This window comes from Cibotium barometz, chromosome 42 (genome assembly GCF_041138505.1).
Source record: "Cibotium barometz isolate CiBa-2024 chromosome 42, ASM4113850v1, whole genome shotgun sequence".
Lineage (NCBI taxonomy): Eukaryota > Viridiplantae > Streptophyta > Polypodiopsida > Cyatheales > Cibotiaceae > Cibotium > Cibotium barometz.
In genome coordinates, this window is record NC_141087.1 from 4,903,627 (window position 1) to 4,926,463 (window position 22,837).

General features: G+C 38.7%; 3 protein-coding genes and 1 long non-coding RNA gene across 6 annotated transcripts; all 4 read right to left on the minus strand.

The window, feature by feature from the left end:
- Positions 1-154: 154 nt before the first annotated feature.
- LOC147614091 (uncharacterized) lies at positions 155-7,367 on the minus strand. 3 transcript variants are annotated; one of them, XR_015263017.1, is made up of 6 exons: positions 6,867-7,367; positions 6,667-6,727; positions 6,523-6,579; positions 5,658-5,728; positions 482-1,159; positions 155-332 (listed from the first exon to the last, which is right to left on the minus strand). It is a non-coding gene; the product is annotated as an uncharacterized LOC147614091 (long non-coding RNA). The 3 variants fall into 3 exon arrangements; XR_015263018.1 differs by lacking the exons at positions 155-332; positions 482-1,159 and adding an exon at positions 4,397-4,852; XR_015263016.1 differs by lacking the exons at positions 155-332; positions 482-1,159; positions 5,658-5,728 and having other exon boundaries at positions 5,782-6,579.
- A 3,594-nt stretch (positions 7,368-10,961) lies between these two features.
- On the minus strand, positions 10,962-12,183 carry LOC147614092 (uncharacterized). The gene is made up of 2 exons (XM_086780388.1): positions 11,707-12,183; positions 10,962-11,626 (listed from the first exon to the last, which is right to left on the minus strand). Exons 1-2 carry the CDS (start codon positions 12,002-12,004, stop codon positions 11,532-11,534), a joined length of 393 nt encoding a protein of 130 aa, XP_086636514.1. The 5' UTR covers positions 12,005-12,183; the 3' UTR covers positions 10,962-11,531.
- A 4,130-nt stretch (positions 12,184-16,313) lies between these two features.
- LOC147614093 (uncharacterized) lies at positions 16,314-17,107 on the minus strand. The gene is made up of 2 exons (XM_086780389.1): positions 16,648-17,107; positions 16,314-16,536 (listed from the first exon to the last, which is right to left on the minus strand). The coding sequence occupies exons 1-2, from the start codon at positions 16,925-16,927 to the stop codon at positions 16,493-16,495; spliced, it is 324 nt and encodes a 107-aa protein (XP_086636515.1). The 5' UTR covers positions 16,928-17,107; the 3' UTR covers positions 16,314-16,492.
- Positions 17,108-19,363: 2,256 nt separating this feature from the next.
- LOC147614094 (uncharacterized) lies at positions 19,364-20,405 on the minus strand. Its single transcript, XM_086780390.1, has 2 exons — positions 19,927-20,405; positions 19,364-19,814 (listed from the first exon to the last, which is right to left on the minus strand). Exons 1-2 carry the CDS (start codon positions 20,210-20,212, stop codon positions 19,696-19,698), a joined length of 405 nt encoding a protein of 134 aa, XP_086636516.1. The 5' UTR covers positions 20,213-20,405; the 3' UTR covers positions 19,364-19,695.
- Between the last annotated feature and the right edge of the window lie 2,432 nt (positions 20,406-22,837).

Here is a 22,837-nt window from a genome sequence, read left to right on the forward strand (position 1 = left end):
TGACCCAAACATTTCCTAATGTCAATTGTTAAATCATTAACATTAAGCTTGCCAATAAGCCTCTCTAACCATTCTTTAGTCTTTTTATCCCTTTCAATTACATCTGAAGGATAGGTAATGGATTAAATAGCTTGACCGAATTGAAATCCCCAAGATCAAGAAACCTATTATTTAAAGCATTCAAAACATCTTGTACAAATGTCCATCCAATGCAAATACATTCAACAAGGGAACCACTTGCACTTCTAGCATCATGAGGCAGTACATTGAGATCAAGAGTTGCATCCTCCTCTTCTGAATCACTTGTGCTCTGCCTCGTTTCTTTCTTCGAGCTAATTTTGGAACCGGCACAAAGTGTAGCACATGCTTATGAGTAAACCCATTAGAATCAACATATAACATATTCCCATCTTTTGACATGTTCAAAAACTTTGTAAGCTATTTTGAACCAACACCAAATTGGCCTTCATAAGATATATACCTTTTAGTAAGCTTCTCAAATGTCAAATCCAAGTAGACTCCAATCATAGTAACATCCATGTTCTCCATCTCTCAAATTTTGCATTTAATTTATTCAATTCAACCAAAACATCAGCCAACAAATGATCATAAACTGGACTTGAAAGATTGTAGCATAATTGTACAATTTTTTCTCATGCATTCTCCATTGCTCCAAAATAGCACGCATTACGGGAACCAATCTTTCCATTACTTGGCCTCTAGATGGCCATCGAATTGCATGGATTTGTAAAACTTTCAAGTTTGCAATATGATACTCATGCATCAAGTTTCGAAGTTCGACATGTCGATTTGTTGATTTCCCTAGCCATGCATATACCTTGTTCGCAACCTTATCAACAAAAGCAAACACATGAGGATTCGATGCAAAACCATCCTTTGCTTTTGTTGTTGCAAGTGCCTCACGGTGGGCAATACAATGCACGCCCATAATTCATGAAGCCGATGCTTGAAACTGTGCCACTGCACTCAACAACAGACTAACAACAAAAACAAGACACAAAAGGGAGACACCCAATAGTTGAAGATAGCTTAACAAAATGTTGAAACAATCAAAATAAGAATCCAACCTAGAAATAAGTTGTCGCCAGGTCCATGTCCTCCACCAAGATCGAAAGTAGCTAGCTATGATCACAACTCACTAATCAAGATTCAAGAATCATAAAAGTAAGTTAAGAGAGAAAGACAGATAGAGAGCAATTTCATTTAATTGTACACAATCATACAATACAAAACCACCTCTACATATTATAACATTTGTCATGTTGTGGTATATGCCCAAAATGAGGAGAAACAAGAGGATGTTTAGATCATTTGGAGGGCTATGTAGGCTATTTGGAGTGCTGTTGGACAGTTCTATGGACAACCAAAGTATGCATCCAAGTGCCCACCATCACACTACTCAAAGGGGGCTATCCATGAATGAAACTATTTATGCTATTTTGAGGGAATCCCTAATAGATGACCACGTGAACCTGGTTTCACCAACAAGTCCACAAGCCAGACAACCCTCTCATCTCCTATTTAAAGGGAGTCTGGGCCCTTATTTTTGCTATCTCAAATACATGCAAGCACATCCCCTTCTAGCAACCTTCAACAAGTGGTACTACAGCTATTAGAAAACCAAGTCTACAAGCTGCATGAGCATGATGGAGATGCAAGATGATATGGACATCTTATTGCTTTATCATCTATGACTACCAAGGGTACCACTGAAGAGGGGCTAGAGATAAAATCCTGCAAGAGGTGAACATCATTGGCTTGTGCAGCCACCATGTAACCCAAGCTTTGACTGTGAGCAAACTCAAACTAAAACATACTACACATGCTAACCCAAGCTCTGACATTCTTATTTTCTGTCCCAACAATCTCGAACAACAAAAAGAAGCAAGCGACAATTTCTAGGATGCCTACGTCAGGTAGAGACGAGTAGAGTCTAGACCTGAGACAAGCTGCAAGCCTGAGGCGATTCTCCTGAGTCCTTGTATGCAAAGGGTGAAGACGCCTTTATGAGCAAACACCAAAACGACTCATGAGAGGACCCCTTATATGAGTTGAGTAGACCGGTTTTGCAAATGCTGGAGATTTTACTTGCTGCAACTTGCAAGTAGCAATGGTTCTCTTTGATCGAATGATTCAGGAATCATGATAACCCGCAAAGGCCAAGATTCAGGAATCAGGAAACCAACGCCACTTAACTTCCAAACAGTGAACAAGATGTGCTAATCATTGGATGATATGCACCGCCGGCCCATGCATAGCCGATGGTAAGAAAGAGATTAAAATGGTACCAATCAGGATTAGATTTCCTGATTGAGCCATTAATTTTGATGATTAGAGCCGTCGAACGATTTACTATGGGATTCTTGACCTTCCAACTTGTTGCCATCGCGGCCCCCCACTACTTTACTCCCAAAAGATTGCTATAGAGAATGCGGCTTAATCATGCCCTAATGGCCTGCATCAAATTGTAGTTAAATGACAAAGGGCCTGAGGAGATTTTTGGAAATTGACCGATTTGCGGGCACATTCTTGGCCAGCCTCTAGAGTTCAACTCGTGGGCGAGTGCAAAAAAAAGAGGGGAAGAAAGAAAGAGAGAAATGTCATAGACTGGGAGAATCCAAGCCAAGGCGATGTTAAAAATGGAGATTAAGAAAAACAAGTGTGATTTGAAACGTGAGAATTGGGATTAGTGAGGGAGGTTTAAAAACTCACTGGCGGCGTCACCGCGTGAAGTGTGAAAGGTGGCGATTGGTTGCTAATGAATAGGGATTAGAGAATATAAATTCCAAGGTTACAGCCTGTAGAGCCAATGCAAGCTGCAAGAGAATGAAAAAACAGAGCTCTAAGCGAGTAAGCATGCTGCGTGTTTCAACTTTCCTCTTTTGGCTAAAAACAAAAATTGAAATTTTTAAAATTTCAAGAAAACGTGGCCCAGTGCCCAGGTTTCCAACGAGCCACGCAAACGATGCATCGTGCAATCATGCAAATTCATGCAATAAAACGTGAATATTTATTAATATTAATTAATTAATCGATTCCCATGAATCCCACACACATCCCTAAGGTGGTTAAAACTTAATACTGGTTACTAACTTTCTAGTGGTAACTTAGTGGTTACTAGTAACTTACTACTAATTAGTGGTTAGTGGAGTGCTTATAGATGTGTCATGTGTGCATTGTGTATTATATAATACACTATATATATATATATATATATATATATATATATATAAATGAAAAGCACTTTTTTAAAAATGACGTCATTTGAAAGGCATTTGAAATTATTGTATTTCAGAGTGAAAAGTTAATTCTAGGACATTGCATGTTTTTTGACATAGTTTTTTTTAAAATCTTTTTTGATTGGCAAAATCACCCTTGACAGGTAAAACACCCGTCAAATTTAGGCCATGGTGCCAATAATTACTGTTGCTACTCCTTTGGATCTTTGTTCCCTTTAAAGTTTATGCCTTTGGAGTTTGCAAGTCGAGACAGAAATGCTATCTAAGAGTCAAGCCAATTGACCACCTATGACCGTATGACAACGCGTAGGGAGTGGGCTATTCTATCTATCTATTTATCTATACACGATAACGCGCAAGTGTCCTAGGGTTGATGTGGGGCTCTTTGTTATTTCTTTTGTGAAATTTCAAAAGATGTTGAGCAGAGTCTGAGCACGTCATCACCGCGAGAGGGAGGGCGGTGACGTGGTGCTCTGTGCGTTTTGTTTTCTGAAATTTCAAAAAGGTGCACAGTCCAGTGCATATCACCACTGCGAGAGGGAGATCGGCATAGATATTGTCGTTAAGCCTCGCTAAATGTGTTATCTCAAACCTCTACGTAGGCAATAACTTTTGGATCACTCTTTTTTCCAACTTAGGTACTAAGGTGGATTTTTTCATAGTTTTCTATTGGGAAAAAGAAATGGACAGATTGAGGTTACTAATAGTACTATCTTAGATCTACTCAGAGCCTATGTAGGCTCTGAGCAGATCTCAAACCTCTACGTAGGCAATAACTTTTGGATCACTCTTTTTTCCAACTTAGGTACTAAGGTGGATTTTTTCATAGTTTTCTATTGGGAAAAAGGAATGGACAAATTGAGGTTACTAATAGTACTATCTTAGATCTACTCAGAGCCTATGTTTCCTAACAACCTAATTCATAGGATAAGTACATTCATCTTCTCCAGTTTGCTTACAAATAATACTCCTCATTTATTACTGGTAGAGCACCTTTCAAAATTGTGTATGGAAAACCTTTGCCTATGCTGCTGGCAACTAGACTTTCCCATAAAATTGAAGCTGCTAATCAATTCACTATCGATTTTACTAGTATTTTAAATGATGTAAAACATTCTATTGCTTATGCTCAAGAACAATATGTTAAGAAAGAAAACCGTAAACGTAAAGCTATATCTTTTGAAATTGGAGATTTATGTACTTTTGAGAATTGAGAAGCGTCGACTTAAGAGTGTTGAAAACTTTATAAATGTTATGTTTATCCCAAGATTTTATGGACCTTCTAAGATGATTCAAAAAATTAACGATGTTGCTTATAGACTTGAATTAACTTCTCCTCCTTGGCAGATTCATAACTTATTTCATGGAGTTTACTAAAACCTTTCAGGGGATCACTTCCCACCCATCTTGTGTATGAGCAAGAAGCTTTTCTTCTAGATACTATCATTGTTCATCAGATTACATCAACTCATTACTGGAAATCAATATATCAAATACTTGGTGACTTTTCAAATCATTCTCGTGAAGATGCAAGATGGGTCCCTGAAATACTTTCGTGCCTTCCTTGAGATCCTTTGTTCTTTTTAACAAACCTGTGATTGAGGGCAATTGTAAACTCAAGTAAGAGAGAATGTTATGGGAATATATTTTAAGCCCTCTTAAAAATATTATTCTATGCTCTTAGACAATTTGGAGACGCTTGGATTATCTTTGCGTCAAGCCAAATCATCTTAATATCATGGATGATGCTATTATAAGTATTGATACCTTTTGTGTACATTGACATATGGTTGGGACCTCTAATGTTTGTTATAGTTTGGTTTGTATGGAAGGGTGATTATTATGAGTTACTTACACCTGGCAAACATGTATGTGGTTATGGTTTGTATTCACTCTTCCATCTTCTTCACACCAAGTGCATTTTATGCGGTCCTCATTACATGGAGACTTGCATAAATATGCCCAAGGATGTAGTAGAGTCCATTGAGTCCTCCACTTCCTTTTGGGTTTACTGGAAGAAGACTATTGGAAAATCTCATTACAAGTTTCTGAGCTCCCACCACTACTCATGTCCTACATTGGCACTGGTCCGTCTTGACAAAAAAGAATCTATTGAAGGCTGTGACTTTTTCTTTTTGCCGCGTCCTCTATGAGGCACTAGATTGGGACGGTTAGCCATGACTGAAAATATAAGAATAAAATAAGAAAAAGAAGCCACATGAGAATAAAGAGAAGAGAGCCTACCTTAACAGTTAAGCACGTTCATTTATACAAGGCAATTATACTACTATAACAGGGGAACAACAGACAACAACAAAAACAAGACACAAAAGGGAGACACCCAATAGTTGAAGATAGCTTAACAAAATGTTGAAACAATCAAAATAAGAATCCAACCTAGAAATAAGTTGTAGCCAGGTCCATGTCCTCCACCAAGATCGGAAGTAGCTAGCTATGATCACAACTCACTAATCAAGATTCATAAAAGTAAGTTAAGAGAGAAAGACAGATAGAGAGCAATTTCATTTAATTGTACACAATCATACAATACAAAACCACCTCTACATATTATAACATTTGTCATGTTGTGGTATATGCCCAAAATGAGGAGAAACAAGAGGATGTTTAGATCATTTGGAGGGCTATGTAGGCTATTTGGAGTGCTGTTGGACAGTTCTATGGACAACCAAAGTATGCATCCAAGTGCCCACCATCACACTACTCAAAGGGGGCTATCCATGAATGAAACTATTTATGCTATTTTGAGGGAATCCCTAATAGATGACCACGTGAACCTGGTTTCACCAACAAGTCCACAAGCCAGACAACCCTCTCATCTCCTATTTAAAGGGAGTCTGGGCCCTTATTTTTGCTATCTCAAATACATGCAAGCACATCCCCTTCTAGCAACCTTCAACAAGTGGTACTACAGCTATTAGAAAACCAAGTCTACAAGCTGCATGAGCATGATGGAGATGCAAGATGATATGGACATCTTATTGCTTTATCATCTATGACTACCAAGGGTACCACTGAAGAGGGGCTAGAGATAAAATCCTGCAAGAGGTGAACATCATTGGCTTGTGCAGCCACCATGTAACCCAAGCTTTGACTGTGAGCAAACTCAAACTAAAACATACTACACATGCTAACCCAAGCTCTGACATTCTTATTTTCTGTCCCAACAATCTCGAACAACAAAAAGAAGCAAGCGACAATTTCTAGGATGCCTACGTCAGGTAGAGACGAGTAGAGTCCAGACCTGGCTGCAAGCCTGAGGCGGTTCTCCTGAGTCCTTGTATGCAAAGGGTGAAGACGCCTTTATGAGCAGACACCAAAACAACTCATGAGAGGACCCCTTATATGAGTTGAGTAGACTGGTTTTGCAAATGCTGGAGACTTTTACCTGCTGTAACTTGCAAGCAGCAATGGTGCTCTTTGATCGAATGATTCAGGAATCATGATAACTTGCAAAGGCCAAGATTCAGGAATCAGGAAACCAACGCCACTTAACTTCCAACAGTGATTAACAAAATGTGCTAATCATTGGATGATATGCACCGGCCCATGCATAGCCGATTGGTAAGAAAGAGATTAAAATGGTACCAATCAAGATTAGATTTCCTGATTGAGCCATTAATTTCGATGATTAGGGCCGCCGAACGATTTACTCTGGGATTCTGGACCGTCCAACTTGTTGCCATCGAGGCCCCCCCCACTACTTTACTCCCAAAAGATTGCTAGGCTTAATCATGTCCTGCATTAAATTGTAGTTAAATGACAAAGGGCCTGAGGAGATTTTTGGAAATTGGCCGATTTGCGGGCACATTCTTGGCCAGCCTCTAGAGTCCAACTCGTGGGCGAGTGCAAAAAAAAGAGGGAAAAAAAGAAAGAGAGAAATGTCACAGACTGGGAGAATCCAAGCCAAGGCGATGTTAAAAATGGAGATTAAGAAAAACAAGTGTGATTTGAAACGTGGGAATTGGGATTAGTGAGGGAGGTTTAAAAACTCACCGGCGGCGTCACCGCGTGAAGTGTGAAAGGTGGCGATTAGTTGCTAATGAATCGGGATTAGAGAATATAAATTCCAAGGTTGCAGCCTGTAGAGCCAATGCAGGCTGCAAGAGAATGAAAAAACAGAGCTCTAAGCGAGTAAGCATGCTGCGTGTTTCAACTTTCCTCTTTTGGCTAAAAACAAAATTGGAAATTTTAAAATTTCAAGAAAACGTGGCCAGTGCCCAGGTTGCCAGGCAGCCACGCAAATGATGCATCGTGCAATCATGCAAATTCATGGAATATTTATTAATATTGATTAATTAATCAATTCCCACGAATCCCACACACATCCCTAAGGTGGTTAAAACTTAATACTGGTTACTAACTTACTAGTGGTGGTTACTAGTAACTTACTACTAGTTAGTGGTTAGTGGAGTGCTTAGAGATGTGTCATGTGTGCATTGTGTATTATATAATACACTGTATTATATATATATACTCCAGTAACCACTAACTACTAGTTAGTGGTTAGTGGAGTGCTTATAGATGTGTCATGTGTGCATTGTGTATTATATAATACACTGTATATTATATATATATATATCTAAAAAAATAAAAAGCACTTTTAAAAAAATGACATGTCATTTGAAAGGCATTTGAAATTATTGTATTTCAGAGTGAAAAGTTGTTTCTAGGGCATTGCATGTTTTTTAACATAGTTGTTTTTAAAATCTTTTTTGATTGGCAAAATCACCCTTAATAGGTAAAACAAAAATTAGGCCCTGGTCCCAATAATTACTATTGCTACTCCTTTGGATCTTTGTTCCCTTTAAAGTTTATGCCTTTGGAGTTTGCAAGTCGAGACAGAAATGCTATCTAAGAGTCAAGCCAATTGACCACCTATGACCATATGACAACGCATAGGGAGTGGGCTATTCTATCTATCTATCTATCTATACACGATAACGCGCAAAGTGTCCTAGGGTTGATGTGGGGCTCTTTGTTATTTCTTTTGTGAAATTTCAAAAGGTGTTGAGCAGAGTCTGAGCACGTCATCACCGCGAGAGGGAGGGCGGTGACGTTGTGCTCTGTGCATTTTGTTTTCTGAAATTTCAAAAAGGTGCACAATCCAGTGCATATCACCACTGCGAGAGGGAGATCGGCATAGATATTGTCGTTGAGCCTCGCTAAACGTGTTATCTCAAACCTCTACGTAGGCAATAACTTTTGGATCACTCTTTTCTCCAACTTAGGTACTAAGGTGGATTTTTTCATAGTTTTTTATTGGGAAAAAGGAATGGACAAATTGAGGTTACTAATAGTACTATCTTAGATCTACTCAGAGCCTATGTTTCCTAACAACCTAATTCATAGGATAAGTACATTCATCTTCTCCAGTTTGCTTACAAATAATACTCCTCATTCAGTACTGGTAGAGCACCTTTCAAAATTGTGTATGGAAAACCTTTGCCTATGCTGCTGGCAACTAGACTTTCCCATAAAATTGAAGCTGCTGATCTATCGATTTTACTAGTATTTTAAATGATGTAAAACATTCTATTGCTTATGCTCAAGAACAATATGTTAAGAAAGAAAACTGTAAACGTAACGCTATATCTTTTGAAATTGGAGATTTATGTACTTTTGAGAATTGAGAAGCATCGACTTAAGTGTTGAAAACTTTATAAATGTTAAGCTTATCCCAAGATTTTATGGACCTTCTAAGATGATTCACAAAATTAATGATGTTGCTTATAGACTTGAATTACCTTCTCCTCCTTGGCAGATTCATAACTTATTTCATGGAGTTTACTAAAACCTTTCAGAGGATCACTTCCCACTCATCTTGTGTATGAGCAAGAAGCTTTTCTTCTAGATACTATCATTGATCATCAGATTACATCAACTCGTTACTGGAAATCAATATATCAAATACTTGGTGACTTTTCAAAATCATTCTCGTGAAGATGCAAGATGGGTCCCTGAAATACTTTCGTGCCTTCCTTGAGATCCTCTGTTCTTTTTAACAAACCTGTGATTGAAGGCAGTTGTAAACTCAAGTAAGACGGAATGTTATGGGAATATATTTTAAGCCCTCTTAAAAATATTATTCTATGCTCTTAGACAATTTGGGGACGCTTGGATTATCTTTGCGTCAAGCCAAATCATCTTAATATCATGGGTGATGCTATTATAAGTATTGATACCTTTTGTGTACATTGACATATGGTTGGGACCTCCAATGTTTGTTATAGTTTGGTTTGTATGGAAGGGTGATTCTTGTGAGTTACTTACACCTGGCAAACAAACATGTATGTGGTTATGGTTTGTATACTTATAAAACATTTGTTTACCAATTTATTATTGGTTATTTTATAGGTGAAGAGGATTCAACAAATTGAGGAGAATTCACATATTATTATTACTTGACACACATTTTTGTAAACAAGCTTTGTATATACATGTGCTAGCTTGTGCACATTTTGATTTATTTTGATGAAAGTCTTGGTTTATCAAGCTTCGACTTGAACTTCAATATACTTGGTAGTGAACAAGGTTTGTAAAGAAAAAGATAAGAGTAATGTAAAATCATGTAAGGAAATAGTAAGGGAGGTGAGAAAGTACAAGTGAGACAATTGTTCACATTCAAATTTGATTATTTAAATGATTGGAAGTGTCATTTAGTCTAATACAAAACGTAGTTTTACGTGTCACTTGAAAACACAATAAGTTGTGTTTCTTGGTGACATACAACTTACGAACATTTAATTGTGTAGTGACACACCAGATTATATTGCTTGGTGCATAATCAAGGTTGACACTCCTAATGTCAAAACCATAAAATGTGTCCTTTGAAGTGACTACATCGCTTTCTAGTGGTCCATGAAAAGAATAACCCGTGCTATAGACTCATTTACTATCTAACATATTCCTAGGTAACTCCCACCCTCTTTGGGGACTTTAGTTATTCCAAATTGAGAGATGATTTAGTAGAGATTATATATTCTCGACGCGTTTTGCTTACTAGTGTGTTAAAAAAAAAAGAGATTTAGTCTATTATAAATCTCAAATATAAAAAATACCAACAAATTCCTCATGTCAAGGTTTCAAAATCCAAACTTTTGGGATATTTTAATTCAAAATGAATTCAATTTTCTCTTAAAATCAGTATAAGTTATAAGTTTTGAAATTGAATGTTTTTCACGATTTGAACTCGAGTATTGTTAACTATATTGATTTCACAACTCCATTTGCTACTATTTTATAACTAGTAGCCATGCTTACATTTGAGTTGAAATCTCTTAAGCCCCTAGAAATTCATTATGTTCACCACCACCGGGTTCTACTCATGTTCCTTATGCATATAATTCTCATGTGGGTCGAATAGTGGACCAAATGTCATTGTATGAAAAGAGTCCCAACTATTGACTAGCACGATATAGTACCAATTACCATCACATCTAATGATAATTAATCATTGGATGTGGTGGTAATTAACTATTAGTTAGCCCGATATAGTACCAATTACCAACACATCCAATGATAAATTAATCACCTCCTATAGATACCTAGCCATCATCACACCAAATCAATACACAAAAACACTAACCATTGCACAAGCAATTAAACATAGGCAAACCATTACAAGTTTTTTACATTGCAAATAAAAATTTGGAAGAAAAGGCAAAACGGTTGTTTCAGACTGTACCACTAGAAGAGGTAGTGCCTGGAGGTGGAAAAAAATGATTTGTTCACTTTCCATGTCTGTGAGGCAGAAAAAGCTTTCGACCTCCACACATTGTTGCCCTGAGGTGGCAAAAAAATGATTTGTTCACTTTCCATGTCACACCTATCCGTGAGACAGAAAAAGCTTCCGGTCTCCACACGTTGATGAGAAACCCTCTTACAAAATATAGAAGGTAAGACTCTAACCACTTGGGCTATGCCCATTGGTGTTGAACAGTATATAATGGAGGAGGCTAGGCCAACTTATTAGGCCCGGTAGAGTCTAAACCGGGCCTGATGTACTAAATTAACAATAGGCCAACTTATTAGGCCCGGTAGAGTCTAAACCGGGCCTAATGTACTAAATTAACAAGAGAACAGCTCTCTTTCTGCCCTTGCCCTTGGATGGAGAGAGAGAGAGAGAGAGAGAGAGAGAGGCGAAGAGAAAAGAAAAGGATGAGAAAACTTTAGTAGTTTTACATCCAAGTCAGCATCATGCCCCTTTATTTACGAGTGATGAGAATGCTAATAACTGAATCGTGAGGGTCGTTATCCGCAGCGAGGGGGGAAATAATACATGTCGTTTCGGTAGTAGCAGTGGTAGCCACCACAGCTGCAGTACGGTGGATAACACCGGACGATTCCTGTGCAAAGACAGACAGATTAGTCAAGCTGGCATATGTGCAAAAGGGTAATTTAGATCGAGGAGGCGGCGCTGCTTCACCTTCCGGGCAAGGGGGTGGCGGCGGGGGCGGTGGAGGCGAAGCAGGCGGAGCAGGCGGAGGAGGCGCCACCTCCACATCGCCATCGATACAGCTGGCGCAGTGCGTCTCCACCCAGCCATTGGAGTCGAACTGCGAGTCTGCACTGGGGTACCAACCGCTGCATATCCGCCCCACTATGCTGGCCAACAACGCGACCACCGTGATCACTGCCAGCACCACGAACATGACACCCAGCCCGCCGCCGCCGCCGCCGCCTGGCTGGCTGGCACTGCAGCTGAAATTTGCACAACTTGCCATGCTTCGTTGGTCTTAGGCCGACAGCACCGGAGATGAAACCTTACTCTGAACTACACCATGTGATTGATCTTCCAAAACTGGAAGTAGGGAAGACTACCTTCTTCTGCTTTGCCGCAAGCTTATCAACCACACTCTTCTAATGGCTTTGCACTTCTTTCTACCCTTTCAGTGACTAAAAAAAGTCCCTCGTGGTGCACAATGATTTGTGTAACCGGGTCAAGAGATCCAAAGACTGACTTCCCGTGACTTTTCTGTTAAGGGGTCTCGTACAATGGAACCCCTCCTTCCTTTGGATGCCCGTGGGGGCCACTTTCTACTCTATTCCATAATTTTCATTTTCGTGCAAATAATCCCCAAACGGATCAAAGATATGACGTTAAGTGTACTAAGTAAGCATCACGTTTAGTCACATTTACACATACTATCTATTCAATTTATGGTTTGCTATTTCAAGGTAATGATCAACAAGAGTTTCCACCTTTACAAATTTGCTAAGTACTAGAATTTTTACCTTTGCATTTAAATGCCTTGAGCAAAAATGGGCTATTTTCTATGATGGGAAAGCTTTCATTTAAAAAATTTGCAACCTGAAACCAACGGCTCGTCCAATGGAACCACATATACATGCAAAAGGGGGTTAAACAGTCGTTGTTAAGGTAATTAACTTATGTGATTTTTATAAGGGAGTTCTAAATTTTAGAATACTAACATGTATGCTTATAAAAAAGGGGTAAAAGATTATGTTGAAAAAAATATAAAAATAAAGGTATTTTACATACATGCATGCATGTGTGTATTTAAAATACATGCATGCATGCATGCGATAAGGGGCTTCTACATATATAGATCTATACACACACACACACACATATATATATATGTATGTATGTATGTATGTACGCATGCATATATATATATATATATATAATGAAGCAACAACTTTTAGATTAGGTCTAGGACCATGGTAATGGGCCCGGGTACCAAGAGGCTCATGGGTTGTCATTTGTACCCTTTATGACTTTTATGATCTTTGGACATTATCTCTCTTGGACATTTGTAGGTTCTTGGAGCTTTTGGTGTATGGAAGACTATTTCCATCCTCTTGGTGAGAAGTTAACTCACTTAGGCATCATAGTTCTTTGTATGAGATTATCTCTTTAATCTTGTATTAATCTATGGTGATTATCTCATATCTCACCTTTATTATCGCTCCATTTCAATTAGCATCAGAGCTCTTGTCTTAGATCCTTATTTAAGGAGTGATTAGGAGATTAATCATTTTTAAATTTTTTTAATCTAATTTTTAAAATGTATTTTTTAATCATGATTAGTGATAATAATTTTTGGATTACTATTAATCTAGTTTTTTAGAATACATTTTTTGATCATGATTAGTGTTAATCATTCTCCGATTAAGAATTTCCATAGTTATCAAAATGCATTTTCTTGATGTTCTTGAAAAGCTTCTTGATTTTCTTGATTTTTGTAGAAATTTTACATGAATTAGAGTCTATTTCCATCAAATCTTCACACAAACCCTAGTTTCCTATTATTATCATTTACAACATCCTTTGAGTTCTTTGCATTCTTGGTGGGGAGATTCTTGGTTACGATGTAGTTTTGGTGAAAAATTCCTATCAAATATATTGGAGACATATTGCAAATATTGCAGATTTTGATTCACTTTTCAACATAAGTCAATAGATTAAAGATCTATTGCTGTTTTGTTACATATTTGAGTGCAGGATTCAAGATCAGTGTAGAGTTATTGTTCAAATTATAGTTGTGTGCAGATTATAGTTCTATGTAGATAATTAGAGAGCCATTATGCAGATTTACAGTTGTTTTACAGATTTGAACATGTTTATGTTGCAGAATTGTGAAGATTTCAAAGAAAAATTCAGATTGGAGCAGATATTGTGTAAAACTTTACTAAGTAGAGTGAGGTTTTAAAGAATCTTGGTGAAAATTTGTAAAGATTACAAAGGCATTGTGCAAATCAAGCTTTCTGCATGGATTTGGAGTTAAATTTTGCTATAAATTAAGTCTACAATAATTTCAATAATGGAAAGCTTGATCAAATTTCAAATCTTTGTCTAAAAGAGGTCTTACTTGAGCTTGATTAAGAGAAGGATTATAGTGATATTGAAGATCAAAAGGCTACTAATGAAGATCAAATCTTTGTCTAAAAGAGGTCTTGCTTGAGATTGATTAAGAGAAGGATTATATTGATAGTGAAGATCAAAAGGCTACCAGTGAAGTAGGTTCAAGAATAACTTGCTTACAATACTCCGTCTTATATCCACATAAGGTAGAAGGCTAGAAAGCTCAAGCAACATCCAACAAATCTAACACTTATGACACAGTAGTGGTTCTAATAGAGAAAGGCATTAGATTTACAACAATCTTTGGTATATGGTGAGGATGTGCTAGGTCTTGTAATACTGAAAGAGACCAAAGATCACATGCACCTTGCACAAGCAGATGCCGAGGAACTTTACAAAACTGGTGAAGGCAGCTTGGACACTGAGGAAGCCACCATCATTACCATTCTAAGCACCAGTGGCAATACAAATGATAACCCATGAGCCCCTTATATATGTACTTTAGGGTGGACGTTCTTGAGTGAAGCCCTACATCGCGTTGTATTGAAGCTCAAAATCAATTTTCAATTATACATGATGTGCATAGGAAAAGAAGGAATGACACAATCATTAAATTATGAAAACAGACAGATAAGACTTGAGAACTCACCTTAAAATTGCCTCAGGATTGGAGACTGTCTCACGGATCAGTGTCGGAAAGATTAGGAGAATTGCCAACAATGGTCACACTGTCTCTCGGAGAGGAGCAAGCAAGAATGAGAAAATAGTTGCATAGGAAAAAAAGCCGTGTGTTTGAAACTCACGCTATAAATAATGCATGTGGGAGTGCATGCGGTATCCCACGGTTTAAATTACATGTGGTAGGATTACATTGGCAGCCGCCCATGTTCTTTCACACAAGTGATAGACACATGTCACTCATGCATTGAATCATCATCATTGCATGCCACACACGCACTTAACCCCGTGACTTCTGACGCGATCATGTGGCATCACATCTACTTAACATGGGACCCCTTCTATTAAACCCTTAATCGTCAAATTAAGCAGCAAGCTCTCTGTAAACAGAAGCTTCTTTTCATTGATTTTTATCGGCGTGATTTGCTCTCTGTCATTACACCACCATCTCATCCCTTCATGGATGACATCCTATTTGACAAGTATCCCTTTATCAATCCAATGTTTACTAACTTGCACCATGTCTTCTTCTTCCTTTTCTTCTTTCATTATGAAGTCAATACAACGCGATATGGGGGTTTCAATGTGTTGGAAGTCTTTCCATCACGTTGTAGTCCATTCAATCCAATTTTTTTTCATTGTTGATCGTTTGAGCCTATTTTGTGTTTCTTTGATTATGAATGTAATACAACGTGATTTACTGGTTTGAATATATTGTATGTTTGCATATCGTGTTGTATTTGAGCCGATTTTTTGTGTTGGAGTTTCGTTCATTGTGGATTCTGTGAGACCCCTGCCCTCTCCGCGCATCGAACTACTCTGGAGTAGTGCTAGCAGCAGCAAGTAGCAACCTCAAGCGCATAGGGCGGCAGAGCTTCCCACTCGTCGGGGCCTCGCCCACGAATGTCCGGGCGGCAAGGGACTAGTCCGGCGGCTCTTCCAAAACCGAACCTGGAAAAAACTTTCCTTGCCTAGAAAGCATAGGGGATTCCTCTAGGAAAATCTTCTAACAAAAATTTATCTAACGGGGTCGAGTCTAGGCTATCCTTCACTCGGATGACCAACTTGAAGGAGGAACAATCTTTACACTTGATTCATAGAAACCAACACTTTTTCCCCATCAAAAGAGGCACATCCATTGACCCGATCTCTTAAAGCAGATTGTCCAGGTTTCTAAGCTACTGATCCCATCCTAAACGAACTCCTACTACCGAGATTAACCTTTATTATTTAGTTTATAAAACTTCCACCGTTCCAGCCTAACCCCATCCAATCCCATGCGTTAGTCAACCGCTCAACCACTGTACTTGGTGGAATATTCAGTTACTCACACACCCATAATTGAAATGCCTTTCTTAACTTTAGCTTTCAAAAACAGTTACACACGCACACCTCGTACGCACACACTCCTCTTTCAAAACATGGAAGAGTAACCAAATATCACACCAATACATTGATTATAAAATATCATAACTCGAAAATAATCCAGTTCCATTGTTTTCCAATCAAGTGTCATCCGGACTCTCCAGTTGTTGAAGACCGACTAGTTAACCAATGAGATGATCCAGTTTCATAGTTTCTAGTTTACTTAAATATATACATAGCACACTGCTCCAACTCCTTGAAATCTCCCTCGACATACACTTGGGTGTCCAGGGTAATCGCGAGCCCAGCACCGTCTGGTCAGAACCCTCTAGGATCCTCCTTAGGTGCTATGGGCAACGGGGGCGGGGCAGCAGGCAGTGCACGCTGAAAAAAAAAAATCACAAAGGCAAATTAGTCAATTTAGCATGTGTGCAAAAGGGTAATTGAGATAAACAAAATATGTAGCTCCCGGAGGAGGCGACGGCGCTGCTTCACCTGGGGGTGGTGGGCATGGATGGCATGGCGGGGGCGGGGGCGGTGGCGGGGGTGTGGGCTCCGGAGGCGGATCCGGAGGCGGAGGCGGAGGTGGGCAATCGCACTTCGAGTGGTACCAATCACCGCACATCCGTCCTATCACGCAGGCCACCACCCCGAGCACCGTGATCACAACCAGCACCATGATAAACACCTCGATAGCTTGGCCCGAACTGATCTGTATGTCGCTGCCGCCGCTTGAATGGCTGGTGTTGCAGCTGAAATGTTGACAACTTGCCATGCTTCGTTGGTCGACAGCACCGGAGATGAAACCTTACTCTGAACTAGACCGATTACTAAACATATATAGCCTACAACATGTGATTGATCTTCCAACAGGAGGATTTGTACTTGAGGCAGAATCTTTACAGGCAAGCTTATCAACCACACATCTCTCGTCGTCTCTTCAGCCAGCAATAGTGACAAAAATTTCATCTATGGACTTTCAATGATTTGTGTAACCGGGTCAAGATCATGGGTCTTGCATGGAATCCCCCCTTCCTTTTGATGACCGTAGGCCAGCTTCTACTTTATTCCATGAAAAATTTTCATTTTCATGCAAATAAATTGATGATAGTCCTATGCATTAAAAAAAAAGAGTATGCAACTACGTAGTACGCATCAAGTTTGTGCATACTATCTATTATTCAAGTTGGCATAATTTACGGTTTGCTATTTAAATTCAGCCTTCAAAAATTTGAGAAGTACTAGTCAAGGATGATTTTTTACCTTTGCATTTAAATGCCTTTGACCACAAAGGGGCTGTTTTCCATGGTGGGAAAGCTTTTATTCAAACTTTTCTCAGCCAAAAAATGAATTGCTCTTCCAATAGCGCCTATTGTTGTCAACATAGTCTTGCTGACATCCGTCTCAACGACCTCCAATCCAATATTGATGTAATTGTTGCATCTCCTAGTGGCATAGTAGATGGTAGATGAACACTATGACTTCTTTTTTAGTCTGGTTTGATGTTGGGGTTTCTTTTCTAGAACAATAGCTTTTGCTAAAGATGTTCATGGATTTTATTTATGTATTTGGTCTCATAGGCCATTTTGGCCTTCTATAGTCATTACAGGCACGTTCACAGCACATCTCTAGAGTGTGGAGTGTAGGAGAGTGTGTGGAGTGTCTATGAGTGTCTAGTGGCACTCCTAGTGGCATAGTAGATGGTAGATGAACACTAGGACTTCTTTTTTAGTTTGGTTTGATGTTTGGTGTTTCTTTTCTCGAACGATAGCTTTTGCTAAAGATGTTCATGGATTGTATTTATGTATTTGGGCCATTTGGCCTTCTATAGTCATTACATGCATGTTCACATCACATCTCCAAAGTGTGGAGAGTGTGTGGAGTGTAGGAGAGTGTGTTCAAGTTGTGAACTTACTTTGTGGAGAGAATGTAGGAAATGATTGAGGAGGTGTATGACTTCATCAATTATGTATTTTTATGCTTGTATTCAACTAATATAAGAGGCACTCTCTAATGAAGAAATACACTTGATTTACTCCTCTAATGATACTCAAGTTTCATTAATCTCTTTAATCACTTCTCATTGTTATGTGTTGAGTATGTGTTCTAATCATGTCTCTAATCAAGCTTATGTCTCCTTGATCCACCATGATTATGTTGCTCTTTCTGATGCTTTAGCCCTGAAATCCCCTTTAATAGCTAACACAATATACATATTTGTCTTCATATAGTACTTGGCCAACATCATTGCTTGTTATTGGAGTGCATCCCTTGAGCTCTTACATCCACCATGCAATATTTGCTTTGAGACCCTTGATTTACTTGATCATTTTGAAACTTTTACTAAATCCATCCACATGAAGAATGAGCTTTAGAACTTTTGGGTATAGTCCTTGACTTTGCCAAACCTTTGTTCCAAGTCATCCCATTCACTTATCAATTTATCTTTGCGTAACTTCGAAGTTAAGGCGTCTTATATCTCATCCTTAAATGCTTCCCATGTGGTGACGTTGTAGCCTTCATCATGCATATGTCTCCACTAAGTATATGCATACCCTTCCATGTGGAGTGAAGCAAAAAACACCTTAGCACGATCACTAGGTGGATTCATCTCAAAGTACATGTCCAACTTCTTGATCCAATCATCAAACTCTCCATTGTTCCCTTGAGTTTTGTAAAGGCCACCTTGTCTTTGAATTCTCATAATTCTCTTTGGTATTTCCTATGCGAAGCGTGATGGATGGACCATCATGATCCCAAGAGCCATCAATAGCATTAAATGTTATAACTCCCACTATGCTTATACAAGCATAGTAGAGGTTTAGGTGGCTGGGGCCATATGAGAGAGAGAGAGAGAGAGAGAGAGAGGGAGAGAGAGGAAGACGGATCGGGATCGATATTTAAAAAAAAACATTCGTAAGATTTAAGTGATCTAAAGTGAGAGAGATAGAGACAACCCGCTTCGAACCTCAAGATTAATGCGTGAGAGACGGAGAGGAGAGAGGAAGCCAGATAGCGATTAATGCCACAAGAGACGGAGAGAAGAGAGAGGAAGCCAGATAACGGTTAATGCACGAGACAGAGGAAGAGAAAGGAAGCCAAATCACGAGCAGGATTTTTAAAAAATTTGTCATTTAAAAAAACATTGCTAAGGCTTAAACCTTAACCTATTTCATGAATTAGTGTTCGCTTAGAATTACTAATTCTTTGGATATTGAAAATTAAGATTCACAATGTTAAAGCACTCTTTGTTAAGAACGTGCGACATTAACAATGCTACAAAGGTAAAGACCGAAATAATAATAACAATTAAATCACATAGTTAATGGGATGGCTTGAAATATATTAATTAAGCGAGAGAGGCAGGACGGCTGCCTTTGTTCTGAGAGAGAGGGAGAGAGAAAGAGAGAACCCACAGGGTGGGGAAGGCGTCTGGGACCATCCAAGTGAGCATGATATTGTTGCGCCATCAACCACAGTGGGTGCGAGCCCCTTTGCGGGTGATGAATGCTAATTACTCAATCGTGAATGCGGAATGCGTCGTTATCCATACGGAGGGCAATAATACAGGCCGTGGCAGCCACAGCCGCAGGACGGTGGGTAGCACCGGACGACGCTGCAGGTGCTATGGGCAACGGGGGCGGGGCAGCAGGCAGTGCACGCTGCAAAAAAAAAAATCACAAAGGCAAATTAGTCAATTTAGCATGTGTGCAAAAGGGTAATTGAGATAAACAAAATATGTAGCTCCCGGAGGAGGCGACGGCGCTGCTTCACCTGGGGGTGGTGGGCATGGATGGCATGGCGGGGGCGGGGGCGGGGGCGGTGGCGGGGGTGTGGGCTCCGGAGGCGGATCCGGAGGCGGAGGCGGAGGTGGGCAATCGCACTTCGAGTGGTACCAATCACCGCACATCCGTCCTATCACGCAGGCCACCACCCCGAGCACCGTGATCACAACCAGCACCATGATAAACACCTCGATAGCTTGGCCCGAACTGATCTGTATGTCGCTGCCGCCGCTTGAATGGCTGGTGTTGCAGCTGAAATGTTGACAACTTGCCATGCTTCGTTGGTCTTAGGCCGACAGCACCGGAGATGAAACCTTACTCTGAACTACACCATGTGATTGATCTTCCAAAACTGGAAGTAGGGAAGACTACCTTCTTCTGCTTTGCCGCAAGCTTATCAACCACACTCTTCTAATGGCTTTGCACTTCTTTCTACCCTTTCAGTGACTAAAAAAAGTCCCTCGTGGTGCACAATGATTTGTGTAACCGGGTCAAGAGATCCAAAGACTGACTTCCCGTGACTTTTCTGTTAAGGGGTCTCGTACAATGGAACCCCTCCTTCCTTTGGATGCCCGTGGGGGCCACTTTCTACTCTATTCCATAATTTTCATTTTCGTGCAAATAATCCCCAAACGGATCAAAGATATGACGTTAAGTGTACTAAGTAAGCATCACGTTTAGTCACATTTACACATACTATCTATTCAATTTATGGTTTGCTATTTCAAGGTAATGATCAACAAGAGTTTCCACCTTTACAAATTTGCTAAGTACTAGAATTTTTACCTTTGCATTTAAATGCCTTGAGCAAAAATGGGCTATTTTCTATGATGGGAAAGCTTTCATTTAAAAAATTTGCAACCTGAAACCAACGGCTCGTCCAATGGAACCACATATACATGCAAAAGGGGGTTAAACAGTCGTTGTTAAGGTAATTAACTTATGTGATTTTTATAAGGGAGTTCTAAATTTTAGAATACTAACATGTATGCTTATAAAAAAGGGGTAAAAGATTATGTTGAAAAAAATATAAAAATAAAGGTATTTTACATACATGCATGCATGTGTGTATTTAAAATACATGCATGCATGCATGCGATAAGGGGCTTCTACATATATAGATCTATACACACACACACACACATATATATATATGTATGTATGTATGTATGTACGCATGCATATATATATATATATATATATATATAATGAAGCAACAACTTTTAGATTAGGTCTAGGACCATGGTAATGGGCCCGGGTACCAAGAGGCTCATGGGTTGTCATTTGTACCCTTTATGACTTTTATGATCTTTGGACATTATCTCTCTTGGACATTTGTAGGTTCTTGGAGCTTTTGGTGTATGGAAGACTATTTCCATCCTCTTGGTGAGAAGTTAACTCACTTAGGCATCATAGTTCTTTGTATGAGATTATCTCTTTAATCTTGTATTAATCTATGGTGATTATCTCATATCTCACCTTTATTATCGCTCCATTTCAATTAGCATCAGAGCTCTTGTCTTAGATCCTTATTTAAGGAGTGATTAGGAGATTAATCATTTTTAAATTTTTTTAATCTAATTTTTAAAATGTATTTTTTAATCATGATTAGTGATAATAATTTTTGGATTACTATTAATCTAGTTTTTTAGAATACATTTTTTGATCATGATTAGTGTTAATCATTCTCCGATTAAGAATTTCCATAGTTATCAAAATGCATTTTCTTGATGTTCTTGAAAAGCTTCTTGATTTTCTTGATTTTTGTAGAAATTTTACATGAATTAGAGTCTATTTCCATCAAATCTTCACACAAACCCTAGTTTCCTATTATTATCATTTACAACATCCTTTGAGTTCTTTGCATTCTTGGTGGGGAGATTCTTGGTTACGATGTAGTTTTGGTGAAAAATTCCTATCAAATATATTGGAGACATATTGCAAATATTGCAGATTTTGATTCACTTTTCAACATAAGTCAATAGATTAAAGATCTATTGCTGTTTTGTTACATATTTGAGTGCAGGATTCAAGATCAGTGTAGAGTTATTGTTCAAATTATAGTTGTGTGCAGATTATAGTTCTATGTAGATAATTAGAGAGCCATTATGCAGATTTACAGTTGTTTTACAGATTTGAACATGTTTATGTTGCAGAATTGTGAAGATTTCAAAGAAAAATTCAGATTGGAGCAGATATTGTGTAAAACTTTACTAAGTAGAGTGAGGTTTTAAAGAATCTTGGTGAAAATTTGTAAAGATTACAAAGGCATTGTGCAAATCAAGCTTTCTGCATGGATTTGGAGTTAAATTTTGCTATAAATTAAGTCTACAATAATTTCAATAATGGAAAGCTTGATCAAATTTCAAATCTTTGTCTAAAAGAGGTCTTACTTGAGCTTGATTAAGAGAAGGATTATAGTGATACTGAAGATCAAAAGGCTACTAATGAAGATCAAATCTTTGTCTAAAAGAGGTCTTGCTTGAGATTGATTAAGAGAAGGATTATATTGATAGTGAAGATCAAAAGGCTACCAGTGAAGTAGGTTCAAGAATAACTTGCTTACAATACTCCGTCTTATATCCACATAAGGTAGAAGGCTAGAAAGCTCAAGCAACATCCAACAAATCTAACACTTATGACACAGTAGTGGTTCTAATAGAGAAAGGCATTAGATTTACAACAATCTTTGGTATATGGTGAGGATGTGCTAGGTCTTGTAATACTGAAAGAGACCAAAGATCACATGCACCTTGCACAAGCAGATGCCGAGGAACTTTACAAAACTGGTGAAGGCAGCTTGGACACTGAGGAAGCCACCATCATTACCATTCTAAGCACCAGTGGCAATACAAATGATAACCCATGAGCCCCTTATATATGTACTTTAGGGTGGACGT

Excerpts from the sequence above, each read along its gene's own strand:
- LOC147614092 (XM_086780388.1), bottom strand. The coding sequence starts at position 12,004 with ATGGCAAGTTGTGCAAATTTCAGCTGCAGTGCCAGCCAGCCAGGCGGC. Across the intron at positions 11,627-11,706 it reads GCCACCCCCTTGCCCGGAAG|GAATCGTCCGGTGTTATCCA; the intron begins GTGAAGCAGCGC and ends GTCTTTGCACAG.
- LOC147614093 (XM_086780389.1), bottom strand. The coding sequence starts at position 16,927 with ATGGCAAGTTGTCAACATTTCAGCTGCAACACCAGCCATTCAAGCGGC. Across the intron at positions 16,537-16,647 it reads TCCATGCCCACCACCCCCAG|CGTGCACTGCCTGCTGCCCC; the intron begins GTGAAGCAGCGC and ends TTTTTTTTTCAG.
- LOC147614094 (XM_086780390.1), bottom strand. The coding sequence starts at position 20,212 with ATGGCAAGTTGTCAACATTTCAGCTGCAACACCAGCCATTCAAGCGGC. Across the intron at positions 19,815-19,926 it reads TCCATGCCCACCACCCCCAG|CGTGCACTGCCTGCTGCCCC; the intron begins GTGAAGCAGCGC and ends TTTTTTTTGCAG.